Source organism: Camarhynchus parvulus, chromosome Z (genome assembly GCF_901933205.1).
Source record: "Camarhynchus parvulus chromosome Z, STF_HiC, whole genome shotgun sequence".
Lineage (NCBI taxonomy): Eukaryota > Metazoa > Chordata > Aves > Passeriformes > Thraupidae > Camarhynchus > Camarhynchus parvulus.
Window position 1 is genome coordinate 45,783,931 of NC_044601.1, and position 20,079 is coordinate 45,804,009.

The 20,079-nt window shown below is 37.5% G+C and overlaps 1 protein-coding gene across 4 annotated transcripts in view; it reads right to left on the reverse strand.

Annotated features, from left to right (window-relative positions):
* Positions 1–4,056: 4,056 nt before the first annotated feature.
* Positions 4,057–20,079, reverse strand: part of FAM169A (family with sequence similarity 169 member A) — a 38,860-nt gene continuing 22,837 nt past the window's right edge. For 3 of the 4 annotated variants that reach the window (XM_030969517.1, XM_030969515.1, XM_030969518.1), the window contains exons 6-13: positions 19,173–19,352; positions 17,603–17,734; positions 15,514–15,623; positions 12,907–12,961; positions 12,433–12,571; positions 10,165–10,330; positions 9,084–9,290; positions 4,057–8,321 (exon numbers count right to left, since the gene is read on the reverse strand). In XM_030969517.1, the coding sequence (XP_030825377.1) occupies positions 7,788–8,321; positions 9,084–9,290; positions 10,165–10,330; positions 12,433–12,571; positions 12,907–12,961; positions 15,514–15,623; positions 17,603–17,734; positions 19,173–19,352 (1,523 nt within the window). In that variant the 3' untranslated portion in view covers positions 4,057–7,787. The remainder of the gene's footprint in view (positions 8,322–9,083; positions 9,291–10,164; positions 10,331–12,432; positions 12,572–12,906; positions 12,962–15,513; positions 15,624–17,602; positions 17,735–19,172; positions 19,353–20,079) is intronic. The other variant, XM_030969516.1, reaches the window with a different exon arrangement.

Sequence of the window (20,079 nt, forward strand, 5' to 3'; positions counted from 1 at the left end):
CAAAGTTCATTGGCAAGATTTGCTCTACTTCTGTGAGACAGTTAAGGCACACTTAAGGAAAAAGCGACACAACAAACCGAAAAACAAAATCTAGTAAATTAAAGCAGAAATTAACCAAGAATTACCAAAGGGGTATATGTGTGTGTGTGTGTGTGTGTGTGTGTACAAAAGGATAGAAAGGGCAAGGATAAAAAAGAAAACACCCTATAAGCGCAGCAGCACTCATATGTAACCATGTTTAACTTTTAGCTTAAACTTCACTCATAACTTAACTTATAACTTAGCCTTAACAATTTAACACAGGAATAACATTTAACAGGACTTAACCTAACTTGTATCTTAACAACTTAGCAAAAGAGCAACACTTGACAACGTTTAACTTAGCTTGTGTCCTTACCTTACAGGCCTAACTTAGATACCTAAGATGCTTAAACATCTAAGAAAGCAGAATTTCTCCTAGATTTTCTGTAGCATGTGTGCACATGCATGCACACAAAGAATTAGTGCAAGGTACCTCTGAAACATTCCCCTCAAAGGTAGTGAAATGCTCACTCTGGATGCTTTTGATGTCCTCAGCAGCCAAAGGGTTGGGCCTCAATGAGTGAGGGTATCCTTGTTTAGCAATCCTGTGTATACAACAAACAAGGGTTAGCTGGCTCTGAGAGGCCCCACTCAGAAGTTGCTAGTTGCAGCCTGCTGCAGCTCAGGAGATCTTATTTTTGACCTCTGTTTGTGGGCCTGAGAGAGTGGATTTCAGTCACAACTGTTTCATCCTGGCCATAGTTTGGCTCAGCCAGTTTATTTGAAAGTGTTAGAGCAACGATGTTAGGGCAGTCAGGCAAGAGAAACTGTTTTCAAGGCTCTTCATTATGAAAACAGGAGCTTGTTATCAGTTGTTTCTGAGAGCAGGCAGTGTTTCTGATGAGCCCTAGAGGAGCTGAGCCCTGGTGCTGTTCAGTCACGGCTGAGGCCCAGCAAGCTTTTGTCAGATCACAGTGGTGCCTGGAAAAGGAGCAGGGGATGCACTACTACAGAGCAGGGTGAAAGATAACCACAAGGGCAGCTGCTCTCCACCTGCCCCCTTACCTCCTGCCTTTCTCCCCTTTGTTTCCATGACTGCATTAATGGAATTAATTAATCTAGGAGAGTGTAGCACCATAGTTTCAAGCAAGAGAACAGTTTCAGAAGTTAAAATGTATTAATTTAAAAGGGCTTAAATATGTGACCTTTGAAAATGGTTTGACAGTCTCGATACTACAATTATTTGTAGCAATTTTGGTGGCTTTAAGAAATACTGAAGAGAAGCTAAAGGTCACAAGCTTTAGCTGATCAATATATATTTAGCTTGCATTCTTGAAATAAAAGAATCAAAGGCTACTTCTAAACTGGAAGCTTTCAGCAATGTTGCAACTGAATTGGTAATCTTGCAGTCATGGATTTAGTGGTAAACAGAAATATTTTATCACTATAAATATCCACACTCACCACTTTATATTCTTATTCTTAAATAGTACTTCACTTCTAGCTAAAGAGTTTTTAGCACCAGTTGCAAATCAAACCCTAATAAATTTCCTTCAGTTTATACAGTCAGTAGTCACCTACAGCAGATTTGAGTATATCCAGGTGTAGAGATTCCACCACCTCTGAGCAACCTGATCCAGCATTTGACCACTTAAATTTGACCAGTTTAAACTGGTTTTTATTTAAATAGAATTTTCCCCAACTGGGCACCACAGGATATCACAGTTATATCCTGCAGTGATACCTGGCCTCTGCCTCCTCCATAGATCTCATTAGGTTTTTGCCTTGATTAATGATTCCTGCACAGTTAAACTCCCCTTGAGCTTACCAGAAACAGTCCATAAACAGGAATTTCTGATGCCTAACCAAGGAGGGGCACAGGAGATGATTGCCCATCCCCAATAGTCTTACTTACCTGAACCATAGCCAGTGGAACGGTATTATTATTACTGGACTTTTGAAGAATTCCAGTAATTACTTACAGCCAGGATGATGATTAATTGATGTCTTAAGTCAATCAACTTAAACAATCCTATAAACAATGTTCCTAAGTGAGGCCCTTCTAACCCTCCTGGGCCACAGCGGGCTCCTCTGAGTGTGACACTTCCCACAGCTCACCAACTCAAGAGTTTGCAATACTCAGAGGACCCATGTCAAAAGCTGAAGATGGGACCTGAACTGATAGCTCCCCATACTGCATAAGGCTCAACCCTCACTCCTTCAGAAATGCAAAGGCCTTCAATATGAGTATTTCACTGAACTTAAGGGGAACTTTAGTAGGTATCTTTATCTTTGTACGTATGCACATACACACACACATATCTGTGAGTTGATTTAAACACACTGTAGCAAGTACACTATAAGCTTTCCATCTCAGATCTGTAATTATGTTATACTGTTGAGTAAATCCTATTGAATCTCTTCATAAATGTTAAACTAGTCAATGACTGAGTGTTGCCAAGTCCTTTACAGATAAACCACTGACGAAGTCCAGAACTATGACTGTTCTCAATCATGCTCTGTCAGCAGTTTGGAAAGCTGTGGCATCCCATCTGTGAGGAGAAGGAATCATCCAAAATTCATATGTGCTTGTGGTTGAACAGAATGATAAAAGTCAGAGAATCCTCAAAATTCCATACTTAGCATGGAAATTGGTATGTTAGTCCCTGATCTCCTAGACTCACCAGTGGAGTTTGGATAAAGGGTAGGGTGAAAAGGAAGAGAGATGAGGGAGGGGGAAAAGGGAAAGGAAAATCCAGCGGATGGGGCGTCCAGGTCCTGGGGCACATGTGCACCCGAGCTTCATGGAGTCATGGAGATACCTCAGCCCCATTCCTGTGCCTGCACTGTACTGTGTTGTGCTTTATTTCCAGAAGCCAGAACAAGGATGTTTGTCCTGAAAAAGTGCTGCCCTACCTTTGTATGTCCCCATCTCAATCCATGTCCTGCTCTTGCTCACTGTGTAATTACCAACAAACCTTATCTTCTATGCTTCTACAAAAGTAAGGGGGTCCTCTTTGAATGTCATGACTCAGCAGGAGGTCTCCCTAACCTTTTTGCATTCCCTATCTCTGTGAATAATTTCAGATTGATTCTAATTCAATTTTCCTTTGTATGCTTCATCTCTCTAGTAAGTAATAGAGTGAATCTTGCCATCAAACTTTTTAAAGTCATGATTTGCAAATTTATATTAAACCTGCTTTTGCTAATACCTTTGACAGTGGTCCATTAAACAACCTAAACTACTTGTGACATACACTTCCATTCCACCAGGTATGTGTACACAAGGTTAAGACTCTCCTGAGCTTTCTCTTCTCCAGAGATGAGATCTCTTCTATCACAGATGCTTCTTGTCTCAGATTTCAGATCTGGAACTCTGGCAGGAAGTCAAGCAGCTGCTTTTGTACAATCTTTATAACTTCTCTTATAGGATCCTACAAACACAGTAACTGTAACCATAACCTGTTACTATTTTATTAGTTTGACACACTGCCCCACTCTAGACTTGGTAACTTACAAGTATTTGAAAGTAAGAGAGGGTAACAAACCAGTAAGTTACTTGCTTGAAGAGAGGGCATTTTGTCAGAATAGATAAACCTGCATTTATTTTTATAAACCAAAATTCTTGTTGCTTTAGTCTTTGCTGAACATTAACAACATGAAAAGAATATTTTAATTTCCTACAGCTGTCTTGAAAACCTTTACTATATTTAGTGCTATAGATACATAACTTGTTGGCTGAATATCACAACTGCACTTAAGACATTTTAATGTACCACACTGTGGGGAGTGTGTTACAGCATTTCTAGTTGGCTTGTCTATAGCAAACTATGTCAATAACTCCTAAGTTTACATCATGTTGCAGAACTGACATAAACAGCAGAATGCATGCCGTAATGCTCAGAAGAGCCTATTTTGCTGCTTTTTAAAAATAAAATCTGATGCAAAAGCTAAAGAAAATTATTTTCATTGATACAAGGGTTTTTAACTAATAATTTTTGATTTCTTAAAAACTCCTTTACAGAAGACGGGTGGTAAAATTCATGTTCCAGTGCATTGAACCACTTTAAAATGTTCTTCCTATATAATAGGAAAAGGACTCAAATATTAAGAACCAAGCAAAAAATAATCACAAAATAAGAGTTTATTACTACTTCAAAACATTTCAAAAGCAGCCAAGACAGTACTAAAAAAAAAGAAAAAATTAACACAGTAACAAGACTAAGGTACAATACTATGCAATAGCAATACATCTTTCATAAGATTTATAAACAGGGTATCACCAGTTTAGAAAACAGCTAACACCACATTTGTGGAAATAAATTTAAAGTGTATCCCCATAGTAATATTTTAGAACAGTCACTTAGAAGCAAGGAAGCTGAAACTTAGGCCAATTTGTTGCTAATAGTGTCAATGACATTGTAAATGATCAATTTGATTACTGACATTTACAAAAGAAATGGTACAAAAAAGCAGCAAGGTTGGACATCATCTGAAATAAGTTAAAGCGCTTTTGAAATAAGATTTTACACTTTCATGCGAAGGACTGTGAAACAGGAGAACAGCAAACAAGAATTCTGCATTAAATTAAAATGGATCAAGAGAGAATATGGGAGAAGCAGTACAAGACAGACATTTGAACAAATATGGGATTCAAGTACAAAACCATTTACCATTTAAGTGCAAGGCTGAAGTCACAAATTAATGTTCTTTAAACTCTATTCCTAGACTAAATAAAGCTCAAAAATAATACTGCCTGCTTTCACTGTACACACATAGTTCCACAGCATGTTGTAATAACATTTGGTACAAACTTGTATAAAGTTGATCTTTTAATCTTTCGTTGCTGGTGCAATAGGATCTTTAAAATTGTTTAAGAGTTTGATATTAATAAGACAGTTAATAGTCCCCATGGTAAAGCACTCCAGTCAATATAGTTGTCAAACACGTTCCCTTATATAAGTGTAACAGAATTAATAAGGTATTGAACTACTGTTCCTGTGGGACAATCAGTACAGCAATAAAAACTATTTCTTAAAGTCAGTATTTTGATTTTGCTACTCTGCATTTACTGGAGAAAGATTGATGCCAAAGAAGTTGTAGAAATAAAACGTGTTCTTTGGTGCAAAGTACTGCTGTGATCACTGTTAGAACAGTGTCCATCTTTCATGACTGTACTGGTTATTGGAATTGCTAATTGCACCACAACTGCCGACATTCTGTTTGCAAAAGTCTACTCATCAGCTATTACCCCAGGCACCCCAGATTTATAAAGGTATCTACTCAAGGGTGTACTTTTAACATGTGAATTTAAGTTCAGTATTTAAAACTGACTCACTGAAATGAAATTATTTTATCATTCTCAATAGAAACGAAAACTATCCTAATATCATAATCTCATAATATTTATGTATTTACTCCGCAAATGTCTCAAAAGAAAGATACTAATTGAAATCATTCCAACTTAGCCATGAAAAGTAAAATCTGGGTGAGTGAAATTACTTCTCATGAACAGTTTTCCAACCTCACCAGGAATATAAGTGATAAACATACATATCAAAAATCCACCTAGAAGTAATTGAAATTACGGGGGCTCACAAGTAAAAGAGTACTTAACTTTTTCAGAGTGGATACATTTGTATCAATTGAAGGACTCAGAAGATGAATCTTCAGTAAAGCTTGCCCTAAAAATGGAAGATGAGTTGCAGTACACTGTATACAACCACTCTATTTTTTGAGGACCACCAGTCCTCAAAAATCCCCAATTCTTAGCAATGCAATAGATGTGTTTTCTAGCCACTTCTTTTTTTAAAAGAATTAATCTCAGCAGTAAAAGAGAAACCATACAGAAAATATCAAAAGTTTTGTCTTACATGCTTTATATAAAAAGCTTTATGAGTTTTAGAAATGTTTAAGGTTTACTTGAATATGTTTATACACAATCAGGAAAGATCTTGAATATTTATCAATCATGGGGTTCATAGTGAGTACCTGTATGTATATTGATAAGATACTATAGCTAGATGCAATAGTTCAAGAAACCCTTACTTAACTCAGTAATCTCACATACCCTGAATCTAAAGTTAACACATTTTTTTAAGCCGCCTTTTTTTTTCCTGTAGATTGCTCTTAACAGATTAAAAAGGAGCATGGTACTTCATCACATGAAAAATAAAAAGCATGAATATATCTTAAAAAGTTAAAATATCATATAAATAGAGTTAAACTTTATAAGCATAAAATCCAAAACCAGATTCTTACATTAACTTCATAAAGGGATAAAAGTTAAGATAGCATTGCAACTATTCAAGTGAACTTGTACCTCTGTTTTTGCAACACTGCAAAAGACTAGTTCACACATCTTGGAAAAGGCATATGCAGGATAAAAGGTGTAATTTTCTGTTCTCAGAATCATTGTTCTTTTATTTCTGAGTTTTTAGCCATTACAAAAGGATCTGCATTTACTAGAAAGAAACATACAGCAAACTAAGGCCAACTTAGGTATGTGTGACAAGTTAAATACACAGTTTGCCAAGAGAACCTCAGAAGGGAAATGAGCATGAAAACTCTGTGTTTATTTCTGTTGGCATACAGTGAATTTTGGTTGCTGCTTTTAAGAAAAGTCATCAACTGGGAAGCTATCATCCCAGAAATTACACTCAAGTTAGAAAACAAATGTGGGAATTAGAAGTATTTGCAAGGTATCACCCACTAACTCCTAAAGGCATAGAAGTTTGGCAAGCAAGCATTTGCTGAAATACCCACTAATACACTAATGAATATCACCACCACCTGAAATGTCAGTGCTCACAGGAGTCACACACCTGGAAGACACAACATTTTAGTAGTTACCCCACAGCACCAGCCAATTATTTGGAAACACAAAGAACCACTTCCATTCAGACCAAAACAAGATCAAGAGTAGTCATATCTTTTCCTGTAATGCAACAAGGAAGCAGCTCAACACATGCAAGTAGTTAGGAAGGCAGTTCAAATGATTCCACACAGAGGCTCCATTCCATATACTCTGGAAAAACACGGGCTTACCAAAATGCTTGCTTTGGAAGCTACAAAGTTTACTGCGTTTAGGCATCTCTTAATCTTTGCTCAAGAAATCCGTTATCAGGAAGTGCTGTGGCAGACACTGCACTGCACTCTACCAACTCAGCTGTTTCAAGGGATTCTCATGAAAGAGAAGTGCTGCTCACGTTGCATTGATCTACTGAGCTACGCCTTCTTGTACATTTTGAGACCTAGAATGAAGAATCTTACATTCTTTTAATCTCTTAAGCCTGTGGGAAGGGAACAAGAAACAATGAAAGATTTTTCTTGTTCTGCTTTTCTCCACAGTAGAGAACACAAAGTTATTAAAAAAAATTATCTCCAGTCATGTACAGTGACAAGGAAGTCTATAGCAATTTAAGGGACCTTGACAGGGCCAGGATTTCACACTGCATTTTTCTTCCATGACTACCACCTCAAATATACAAACTATTCAATTTGAAAGCACAACTGTATTTATTCATCATGTATCCTTTATAAAGGGAGGAGACTGGCTATTTACTTTCATACTGTGAAGAAGTTCAATTTCTAGTGGTTAAATTTAAAAAACAAATCAAAACTTGAGGAAAGGTGATGAACACAAGAGGAAATCCAACACAGAATTTTAAGCACATGTGTCCTGTGCCAGATATGGTGCAGTTACACCTTAACGTTTTACACAAAATAGCCTTGTTATAAATAGATAAATTATCACTATTTGATTTTTAAGCTGGCTTTCCTTTTTTCTTGGGTGGACCTTTGTAGCCCTTAGCCTTTCTTCGCAAGTTTCTCCGATCTACAACGGGTACCTCAATTTCTGCTTCCTCAGAGCTGCTGTCAGCAGCCCGCTCTGCCACTGTCTGCGTGTAGTGATCTGGCTGCTCTGCAGACTCTTCTGAGGGCTCTTCCAATTGATTCTTCTGTGCCTCCTGTCCAGAAGGCTGCTGAAAAGAAACACCCTCAAGTTCAACCATTACCAAGGAGCTCTGACTCAAGGCAGCAGGGGCCTCCTGTGAGTTGTGCCCTGCTTCCTCATTTTGATCTTCTAATGAGGAAGGTAGGTTTTCAGAAACAGATTCTTCTGCTGCTTCAGTCACCACAGAGTTGGGCAGGCCATTGTCAGAGGGCTCTTCCTTTGATGCCACAGCAGCTGCGTTTTCAGTGCTGGCCTTTTCAGACTCTTGCTGCTCTTCAGTGCCCTCCTTCTCTACTGATGTAACTTCTTCAGTCAGCATTTCTGAATCATTTTCATTTAAAACCTATGGGTGGAGGAAAACAATCAAAGGGACAATTAGTTGAAGGTAAAAGACACTGAACAACTACTGCCTCTTGTTATTAACATCAGAGGATAGTTTGGCATTCAGCAGGTTTTTAATTCTACACGCATAACTTGAAAAAATAGTCCTCCTTTTTGCACAAGACTATTTTGTGATCTGCATTTCATATCCAGAGTTGCTCTCTGATTTTCAAATTGTTCAAAAGAGTTGAATAATTTGAGGTGCAGGAAAAACACTCTAATATTAATCCCAAGGGAAAAAAAAATAATTTAGACAAATACAACTATTGTTTTGCTAGCATATAATAATCTGCTTTTGCACTATAAACAAGAAAACAGTAAAACCTGTGTTCTGAAAGCAAAGGCATTTTAGCAGTAGTTAATTATTTGTACACCTCATCAGGCACAAATTGCTAGACAAAACAAGTGTGTGGCTTTTCACTCTTACCAAACCAGTATTTTAGTGAGAAACAGCAGTTTCATGACTGTCAAGGCAAACTGCTGCAAACTTATCTTTCTTTTGGGTATCACATGCATATAGGTCCCACTTCTACACATTGAAACAGAAATGTTAATGTATTCTCCTTATGGATTTACATCATCTGGCCTAATAATTGCTTCTCCTAGTAATTTCATACAATGTCAGGGGCTACTTTCTGTTACTTAACAAAAGAAAAAAAAATCCCTGCAAGATAAATACACTTTGAAGTAAAAATGACTTCACATTTTGTTTCAGTTCTCTCACCTTCTCTGATTCAGTGTCTTCTGGGGGTTTTGCTGGAGCATCAAGGGTTAATGGAACAAATGGTGTTACAGGTTCTTTTCCTTGATTCTCAGATAGCAATTTTGATTCGCCACTTGGAACTTCATTTGCCATCTCCCCTTCAACCATGAGTGAGGTCTTACCAGTTTCTTCTGCTACCTCACCATTAAGAGGTTCTGATGGCATTTCCTAAAAAAAAAAAGGTCATATTTGTAAGTCAAAATTATGCCCAGCTATTGTTGCCCAGCACTAATGGATGTACATGCGATCTAAATTTGCAGCTTAATGTGAGAAGCAGATACCTGAGATATCTAGAATTGTGTACTAAGAAGACAGAACTTAATGCAGATTGGCCAACTTAGCCTGAGTATTAGTTTGTTATTGTCACTTGTACTAAATATATGACCATAGCTTACAGTTAGGAGCCAGGACAAGAAGTTTTCAATGCATGTCTCATGCCTCCTGCAATCATTCCTTGAACCTAACATACACAAAGTCCACTTTCTCATCCATCAGTAAGAACAAAAACCCCTGAGGCATTGCTAGGCATAAAGAATATTCAGAAATTTAAATTCAAGTTGTTAACAAGGTGAAGCTAAAAGCTGGATTTAAAATTGAATTTTAAATCCAACAGGCAATTTTTAAGTAGAGAAGTAAAAAGAACCAACAGAAGTCACTGAAGCATACCAGGTACTGATGTATTGAAAAAACTTTTCTTTAAGATTAGAGATATTGGGTCAGATCTTGATCTTATCCCAGTTCTCTGGAATTTCTCATTAGGAGAAATCAATGAAGAAAAGTAGGATGGTAGACAAGCTAGAAATTCATCTTACTGAAGATCCTATAAACTCTATTGTTCAAAACACATACAGTGAAATATTCCCTGAAACTAATTCTGTACTAGCCTTCAGATATATTTCTTCAGATACATTTCTTAATGAAGCACTGGTGCAAAAAACCAAAGAACTGAGAATCACATGGAGCAAGGTAGCAAGCACCACATTTAACAGAAACTGTAGCTGTATTCCAAACCTATCTGCTATTGCTATCCCATCCAGCTCACCTCCATCTCACTTTGTTTCTCAGAGGGTGATACATGCATTTCCGCTTCTAATACAGACTGGTCTTCATTTTCAACAATTATTTCCTCGTCCTTCTCAACAGTATCCACCTTAGGCACTTCTGCTAAGTCTTCAGAGCTTTCAGATGCATGGGCAAGAAGTTCTGGCCTGTAGGTATTAAGATATATCTTTTAGATTAATACATAATTTTGGTGATCTCAGTGGGGAAATTCTTTCATGACCAATTATGTAGTACATACTTGCCATAGGAAACACAAATCTAGAAAACTAAGTGCATCTAAAAATGGCTAACTCCTCACTAGGAAAAAAATAATAACAACTAGGCAATTATAAAATTATATCTGTCTCACTTCCATTTTACGGGAAAGAAATCTGAAATTTCTCTAAGCTTGTTACTTTAAATTTAGAAAGTAGTGATGTATTACATATTTGAAAGCTACAAAGGGTTAAGAAAAGCAGCAACTTCTTTCCCCCCCATCCCCACTGTAGAAACAGTTTCAAATAATGGAATTATGAAAACAACTGTATTCGTATAATCACTGAAAATACAGATGTTACAAAGACCATGACTGGAAAGTAACTCAAGGTAATAAACACATTATGAGTGAATAAGTTACCATCAGCTAGAGGTTAAATCAGCAAATATCTAAAGATGAAGCCGTGGTGCACTGCCACTACTGCAGGGTAGTAACAGTAACTCAAATATTCAGTTCTCATTTTCAAGATGATAAAGTTTAGATGAACTGAAACTATTACATACAAGCAAAGAAAAAAGTGCAAGTAATAGATTCACAGTAGTCTACTTTGTGATCTCATAGTAAAGGCAGTACTGGAGGGTTTTATCCTACATGCCAGTCTTGAGATGAAAGTAGGACTCAACAGGAAAGTGCACAACAGAAGACCCTCTTTCATTTGTTGGTGTGCATGGAAAATACCAAGCCCATATGCTGTTCTCATGCCTTCATTTTAGCATTCCTCTTTAGCTCTGCTTAAAAACACCATTAACACATCTTGTGTAACAGCAACACCTCATTGCCTTAATTTTGCAAGGCCCAAAATTTGACATTCAAATTGGGTTAGTTTAGTAACCAAGCATATCAGGTTAGTCCTCTCACATATGAACTAGCCAATTATTAGAAGTAACAGCATTTCTTAAGCTGTAGCAGCATCAAGTGTGCTGCTTGACCTGTTTGAACCAGCTTAGGGCAGTGCACTCACAGTGCAGCACAGCAATACACTATCTGTAATTTCACAGAGCAATTTAAACACAAAAATTAGGCACTGCTTAGTGGAAGGCCTCAGCTGCGCAAAGAAAATCCCCACAATAAATTCTGTTTAAAGAAGCTTCATGTCACAAGCTTGAGTGATTTCCTGTAAGATAAACAAGTTATCTTCAGTTTGTCTAAAGAGGCTTTAGGGGTTGAAGTGGATTTCTTTGGAAGAGAACAAGAGGAAGACATACACATGGAGCAGGGTGGGGCAGGCACAGTGCATCTATGAGGGAAGAAGGGGCTACTTATTTACTTAAAATAGATATTCTGAATGGAAAGCCAGTACAAATTATTACTCCAAGCCCTGTCCTGTAAGAATTCTTATGGCACACAAAATTACACTACTCTTCACATCCACATCTGATGATTGTTACACAGGTTAACATCATTTAAACCGGAAATGTTTTTGGGTTCTTTTCAGGATGTTAGATCAGATATGATGGTTTAAAATATTGTCTGAGCAAAGGGCTTTCCTTTGAAGACATGGTCCCCCTATAACACTTGTTATTAGCTGACAAGCAGTAACCAGCTCCCCAGCTGAACAGTCAGACCATATTTTACTGCAATAAAGAAGTAACAAGACTAACAAGAACTGGGGAAGGGATACATCCTCAAAGACCACACAGAGTATTATGGATATAAGTCCAGATATATTATCTCAAGAAACTGTGCTGTGAATACAAATATTTTTACTATTGTACAGATTCAGTTCCAACAGGACACTCTCAGCCTTCACTGTTTTCCTATTATTTCTAATATCTACTGAGCTTTCACAGGTACTACATTTTGGTGCAATCACTCTTTAAATAATGTCTCATTTTTCTCTCTTGCCATCTTGCATTAGACTTTACTTTTAGTAACCTTAAAATCAAGCAAGTAAAGTAGGGAGAAAGGAGAAGAAATACCAGTTGCACATCCTGTGACACTAATGTAGTTCGTGGCTGCCCAAGCAACAAAATAAAAAAACAGTAATGGTACCTGCTTTTGGACATTTGAAGAGCATTTTCCTCATCTTGTTGGGAAGTTTCAAGTCCAGGTTCCTGTCTATTTTTATTTAGCCTCTGACGTTTTAAATGACTGCTTCGTGTCCAGATGGAAGCATGAGTTGCATTAGGGTCTTAGGAGAATAACACAAAAAAAATTCAAGTGAACAAATTCAGACTAAGATCTACATATGACCTCCCCACCAAAAATAGTTCATGAAAGAAACTGAGTGCCACTAAAACAGCATTTTTTTGTGGTACTTTTTTTCTGAATAGTGTCTTTACCAAGACTCATAATTATATCTGAATTCCTCTAAAAGGTATAGGAGTCGAATCTCAGCACCTTGGAGGAAAGCATGTTTTTACATCCATTTTACAGATGAATGAAGTAAAATGGAAAGCTGTAAAATAGCCTGCAAAAGTATCCATCTAGAGTAATTGCAATACTGATAATCAAAGTTATTTTTACCTTCAGATGTGCTTGCATGGACATCTGTTGATTCTTTACCTTTTTGAGAGTCGGCCTGTGGAACAAAAGCAAAGCAAATGTTATTCTAAAATTTTCTGAATTTATTAAAATACTTTCATCATCCTACCTATGGTTGCACCTTTCTAAAGCACTCATAGTAATGATCCTATAAAACAGCAGCTAAAATAATACTTAATTTATAGCTAAGTCTTCTGTCTCATCTCAGCAAATTTTATCTTTTTTAAAAGTTATCTTTATGTCATGGATGACTAGTTTTTCTGTGTTTTACTTCTGGCCTCAATGTAGACGATAAGATTTCAAAGTGACCTGTCAACAATACTGCCAAGATTTTTTCCTAACAGTTCTACTTATAATAAGTGCCCACACAATTCAATTATAGGAGCCTCTTTCTGTTTGTCTCCCCTATCTGTATAAACCCAAGGGACTATACTGCAGTGGTTGGCAAAATTTATTTGCAAAGTCTTATTTTTATACTTTTATGCTATTCTATAGTTTTATTTTTATCATGACATCCAACAGAATATGGCAATCCATGTAGAAAATAAGAAAAGCCAGAACTTGGTGATTCATCAGTAATGCAGCTTACATGCACAGTCAGCACAGGAGGCTGCTCAGCTCCCTCCTCCTAGAGCTTTTTTTGTCTCCTGTTTCTCCACACCATTCCAATACCTTAATTTTTTTCTGCAAGTTAGCTGAGGATTCAGTACTTGATACAGTAAAGTGAGTACAAGCTGGACACATTAAAATAAAATTATGTACATTGTTTTTTCTTAGCTGCTAGTAATAATCTGGAACAGCAATTACCAGCATCCTGGTCCACTTTTCTAGTCTCACTTCCAATAGTGTGGAAGAAGGCTGGCAAAAAGTGGCCATGTCTACATTCTGCTATTTGAAGTAGTGTCCTAGATTACAAGGCAACGTATATTCTATTTGCCATCTGTTAGAAGTGTGGCAGTTATCTTCTGTTAGGTGGGCAGTTTATCTCTTCCACAAACCAATCTTCCCTCTGGGAGACAGCTGCTGTTAATGGGCCATCGAGTGTCACTGCATGACTGATAAAATTACAGCATCCCATTGTGAGATGTTCCGCCCAGAGGGAGGAGCCAGGCATTCCTACCTGGATATAATCTGTGATTTTTGGGACACCAGAACAGCCTTTCCACTGGATTCCCAGAGGAGCAGCTGCCTTTTCCACTGGATCTCCAGAGGGAGACTACACTCTTCTACAGGATCACTCTCCAACAGAACCATATCTGCCACTCCAGAAGGACTGCAGCTACAATTTCAATTGGACTGCTACCAACACAGTGTCAGGTCGAATTCTGACTCTGTCAGTGTCGTTTTGTATTACTGCATTGTTTATTTTATTTTTTATTTTCTTCCCTAATAAAGAACTGTTATTCCTGCTCCCATATCTTTGCCTGAGAGCCCCTTAATTTCAAATTTATAACAATTTGGAGGGAGAGGGTTTACAGTTTCCAGTTCAGGGGAGGCTCCTGCCTTCCTTAGCAGACACCTATCTTTTCAAACCAAGACAAGTAATTTCAAGTGAGTACTAAATACATAAGAATTGGTAAACAACAAATTATTCTAGAATCAAAATGCACAAAATGGGGAGCACTAATGGAAACGTGAAAATTAAAGTTGGGAGATGTTTTTTACATGGTTTGGGGGAGGGTGGGGTATTTTACTTTCTTAGGTGATCCAACAATTTTCAAACCATTGCAGAGATTAAAAACATAACTATTTTTCCTGTTAATTTTGTTTTGGGAAACACTAATTTTCTCAATTGGGAAAACTTGACTTGAATTCCAAATCTAAAGTTTAAACATTAATATCTGAGAGTATTGATTTAGCCATTATTTCCCATTTTTAATTAAAGCACTGACTTCTATGAAAGCCTGTCAGCAACACAGACATTTCTTAAAGCATGCGAATCCATGCTCACGGTATTTGGAGCTATGAATGATTGTCAAGCAGATTTGGTGTGGCTTCAGAATATAAATGAAATAAAGGAAGAGCTTCATAATATTTAATGACCCAAACATATTCATAAACACATGCCCATGAGCAGCTGTAATCTGGTTGCTGTATCAAATACATGCAAAGAAAGCTGCGGTCTTTTTGTACAATGTCTGACTCTTCACCAAACTTAACATCAGCCATTGTACTGAACTGTGACATGGATATGTACCTCTAAAAACCCTCTAAACAATTTAATCTCAAGATATAGTTTAAATACTCTCCTTTATGTAATCTGCTGGTAAAAGGCTCAAATTGCAGACCCTGACAGCTGCAGCACAGACTCTACATGCATGGGGAAACCTGTCCACAACAAAAAAAAAAAAACCAACAAAAAAGCCAAAAGCAAGAACCAAACCAAAACCAAACAAAGCAAAAAACAAACAAAACAAAACAAAACCAAAAAACCACCAACCCATCTTAGACATCAGCATTACATCACTGGGAAGCATTACATCCACACAGAATGTAACGAGTAAGCAAAAGTAAGTAAAAATAATTTCTCATAACTGTTTTTCCAGTAACAATACACTCAAAAAAAGAGGTAACAGACTGTGTACCTACACTTAGTTGTGTTTCTACCTCAGTCCTTGGTCCACCTGCTTCAGATACTGCAGACTGACAAAAATTGTCCTCTGCTTGCAAACTCTTATTTTCCTTCTTTGAGGTCTCTGCTGTGAAGATTTAAAAGAGTAAACAGTGCAAGAGAAAATTAGTACCTTTATGTAACAACTGTTTGTCCTGCTTTCAGGTGGGATAGAGTTACTTTTTCTCCTAATAGTTTATACAGTGCTCTGTTTGAATTTAGTGTAAGACAACACATTGATGTTTTAGTTGTGCTAAATAAGGGTTACCCTAATTCAAGGACTTCTCACTCTCTTGTGCTGAGTGAGCAGTTGCACAAGAAGTTGGGAGCAAGACACAGCCAGGACAACTGACCAAAGAAATATTCTATACCACATTGTTAATCCCAGTACATAAACTGGGAGGGGCTAATCACTGCAACTGCATTGTGTGCATTTTCTGAACAACATCACAGACAACTGGGCCAAAGACCATGGCACTGAGTGGGAATATCACATTGTCTGTCATGTACCACCCTCCAGAAAAATGAAATGATACAACAATCCATTTATCCCGGAGCAGTGGGCGGCAGGACCTTCAAATATTGGGACACACATTTAGCAGAAGCCACCTGTTAAGTAAACACAAGGGAATCTGACAGTCAGTCTGACACAGCACAGTCCAAACTTCTACACATTGTAGAAAGAGATAAGTTTCCCACAGTGTGCTGAGGGAAACAATCTGAGTTATTCCTGCTTCAGGAAAAGGCAAAACGATTTGTGGAACTGAGTTTGCTCAAGCACTTGGCTCCACTTAGCAGGTAATACTGGAAGATGGGGAAGTCCATTGCATTCCTTATGGGGATTTGATTTTGGGTGTGAGTAGCCAATAAATTAAATTGCATGATGTTAATTGCCATATAACACTTTATACTGTCTCTTTCATGGTTATATGCCTATCACTCAACTGGGTACCTCACAGCACCTGTTTTCACCATTCTGAATTTGGGGATCAGAACCCAATTCCCATTCAATTGCCATGTCAAGGGTATTACAGTAAAAATCACCCAGACCAATGAAGAAACAACTTTGCAAAGCCAAACAAGTGCAGTGGTGACAGAAGAAGAACTGGTTCCAGCATGCAACAATCCAACTTGATGCAAAATCTTTTCTGCCCTGAAAGACTGTTGCAACAGATGGAACTCAAAGTTATGGACTAAAGGAACTCAACAGACATTTTAGAGGGATGGCCCACAGGCAATGATACATGTGTGTGATGCATGTATATATATCAGAAGACAGGAAAGGTAACAGCATCAGAGTAACTGGTAACTGCAAAGAACAGAACCTGGGTATGACATAAAAGATGCAAAAAATAAGGAGTGGATATCATCCCACTTTCTGAAGGGATAGAATTATTACTGTCCCTACTAGCTGGCACAGTGCTGCATTTTGAATTCAGTATGAGAATAATGATGCCACACTATTTTCATTGCTGCTGAGTGGTGTTTACCCTTTCTGAAGGACTTTTCAGTTTCCCATGCTTTGCCAGTGAGCAGGTGCACAAGAAGATGGGAGGGACCATAGCTAGAACAGCTGACCTGAAGTGGCCACAGGGATATTCCGTACCACAGAACATCATGTTTGGTATACAAACTGGGGACACTTGGCTAGAAAGGGCTGCTTGGCAATTGCTTCAGCATCTGTCAGCAGGTAGTGAGCAACTGCACTGTGCAACACTTCTCTCTCTTGGGTTTGATTTACCTGGTTTTGTCTCCCTTTTCATTATTATATTTTATCTTATTTAAATTATGAAACTGTTCTTATCTCAACCCAGAGGTTTTACCTTTTTTTTCCAGACTCTCCTTGCCATTCTGCTGGGGGACGAGAGGGTGAACAAGCAGCTGCATGGTACTTAGCTGCCAGGTGGGGTTAAAATATGACACCATTCCAAATACGATCTCAAAGGTCTCTGGACAAATAGAAATCTTTCTTCTAGTTTCTACACAATGTTCACAGAAGTCACTCTTGTATAGTATTTGTTCAACTTTTACAAAGTGTTAGAAAACAACAAAACAAAGCATCCATACCTGCAATTTTGAGATTTTCATTTTCATGCACTATAGACATAATAGACTTTCTCTGGAACCAATCTCCTCCTCCCTCCACTTGCCACAAAAGGTTTTTATCCCCAGGGTACTTCTCAAGGTACTGCTTACAAGCTGAGCAAACACAGGAAAAAACACTATGTTATAGATACCATATACTCAGCTATACCTCAGATTTAAAGTTTATCTGAAATAAAACTATTTTGCAATCTACCATCATACACAAAAAACAACAGAAAGAACTGTTTAACAAAATAGTCAAGTCTGAAATAAACTTTGCTTTACCCTACACATCTTTCCTAATTAACCCTTTGTGAATGTAAGTTTAAATAATTTCCATTATTATCTTAAACTGCAAACAAAGATGAATGGGATTTTCTTCTCTTCCTAGTACCCACTTGAGATTTTTGCAACCTCACTAGTTACTGTTCCTACCAACTACAAAACCAAACTCAGGACAGAAGGGTTCTTAAGCAGAGGACGTAATCAAGTGCTTTTTGTCCCCTCACACTCTCTAGGCATCTGTGACAAGCACTCTCTGGGAGTGTTAATATGTTACCATCGAATGGTTAATCACTGTTCACTTCCAGAACATTTTCTGCGCTGATGTCCTTCCACTTTTTTTCTCTCTATACCTGTATCAAACATACAGGTGAAGGGGCATGCATGCTCTGACACAATTCTTTGGTCTTTGCTAGAAAAAGCTACTATTTTTCACCGGGTTCAATACTGATACACAATTTCAGAGCAGAAGATCCCCACTGTGTAATTTCTTGACTACAAAAATTAATTAGTCATTAAATTCTGCGCAAGTAATTTTCCTCATTGAAGCCTAACAATTAGGTCTTATCAGATCCAGTGACAGTAGTGCTTCAAAAAGCAGAAAGTTTCTACTGGTTAAGAAGGTCAGACAAAAATGTTCATAGAAGAAATACTGGTAAATGGCTTAAGAAGAAGCATGCCTTGAGAAACAGGGCAAAAGAAATGTGCTTCTTGTCTGAACACAGTCCCAAGAACATAGTTTCCAGAATCCATGTAATTTCCTGCATGATATAGTTCTCTTAGGTTGCTAACAGAAGAACCGTATGTGTTTTCCTTGTGTTTTAGAACTGCCCCTTCTGATACGCAAGTGAAAGCAGAGCCTAATATGTCCTCTTCATCAGAAGTTCAGAGAAAGCATGAATTAAACAACCTCGTGAGGTTTAGGTGTGAGCAAGAAAAAGGTGATACAAGGCAGATAGACTTTAGATCCCATAGAGAAACACCTCTGCCCATGCTACAGGCTTGGTGGGGGAAACAGGACAGTGGTAAACTTCACAGCAGCAGCAAGCCAACAGAGTTCAAATAATCTACTTTTACATAGAGGATAAAAAATTGAATCAGGAACTACTTCATCTTACACAAATCAGGATTTTTAGCCTCCACCAAAGTGCAGAAAATTTAATGCAGAGCCTGAGGATAAGGCCACAAATCTGGAGGTTGAATGACAATACTCATTTGGACATGAAAAGAAATCACAAAAAAGATCAGAAGAAAAAATTAGACAGCTTGCCTGTATACATGAAAGATGACAGTGGATATCGTAGGCCAAGAGACTCTTCAGTAAAGGAATCCACAAAGTCTTCCAACATGATTAACCCAGAGTCTTTCCCACGATGTTTCTTTCTAACAAACATTGTGTCTAGCACTGGCAACTTATACTTCTGATGAGGAAGAGAGCTACAAACACTTCCTGAAATAGTCAGAGGGAAAAATATCCATCAGTATGGATCACATAACTGTATGCTGACTGACATGCTGCAGCATGGAATTAAGCATATTTAAATTAAGACTTTTATAAGTTATAAAAAATCCAAACTATAGAATAGTAAGTAAAAGTAAGTAAAGTTATAAAAATAATTTATAGCTTTATTAAAAATAAATAATTTCTATTAGTCATTTATTAACTTTTTTGAGCAAGCTTCATAAGGTTTCCAAGATACATCAATAGAATAATGTAACAGCAAAGCACCAGAAAAGAATAGACAAGACAGAGAGGAAAGGCTCACTTTGAAATCTCACTATACAGTTCTATATGAAAACTAGTAAAAATGGAGCTGAAAGATGGAGGAGGGAATAGGAGAAAACAAATTTATTTAATTACACTTTTATGCTGATTACATGACTTCTCATGACAAATGTGAAAAGTAATTAAGTTCTTGCTTAAAGACTAAAACAGTGATCCAATTTTTCAAATGAAGATACAAAATAATGTTAGGACATTTTACACTGAAATTCTCCCTTAAACAATATATTATCCTAAATTAAACAAACATGGAACAGATGGTGACAACACATAGGTACTTCAGTATCAGAGGATTCAAAGGGTAGCTATGAACTCAGCAGTGAGAAAAGGATGGCATTATAATGGCATTAAAACAGTCCATTAATAGCCAATCAGTTTTCAATGAATCTGTGAA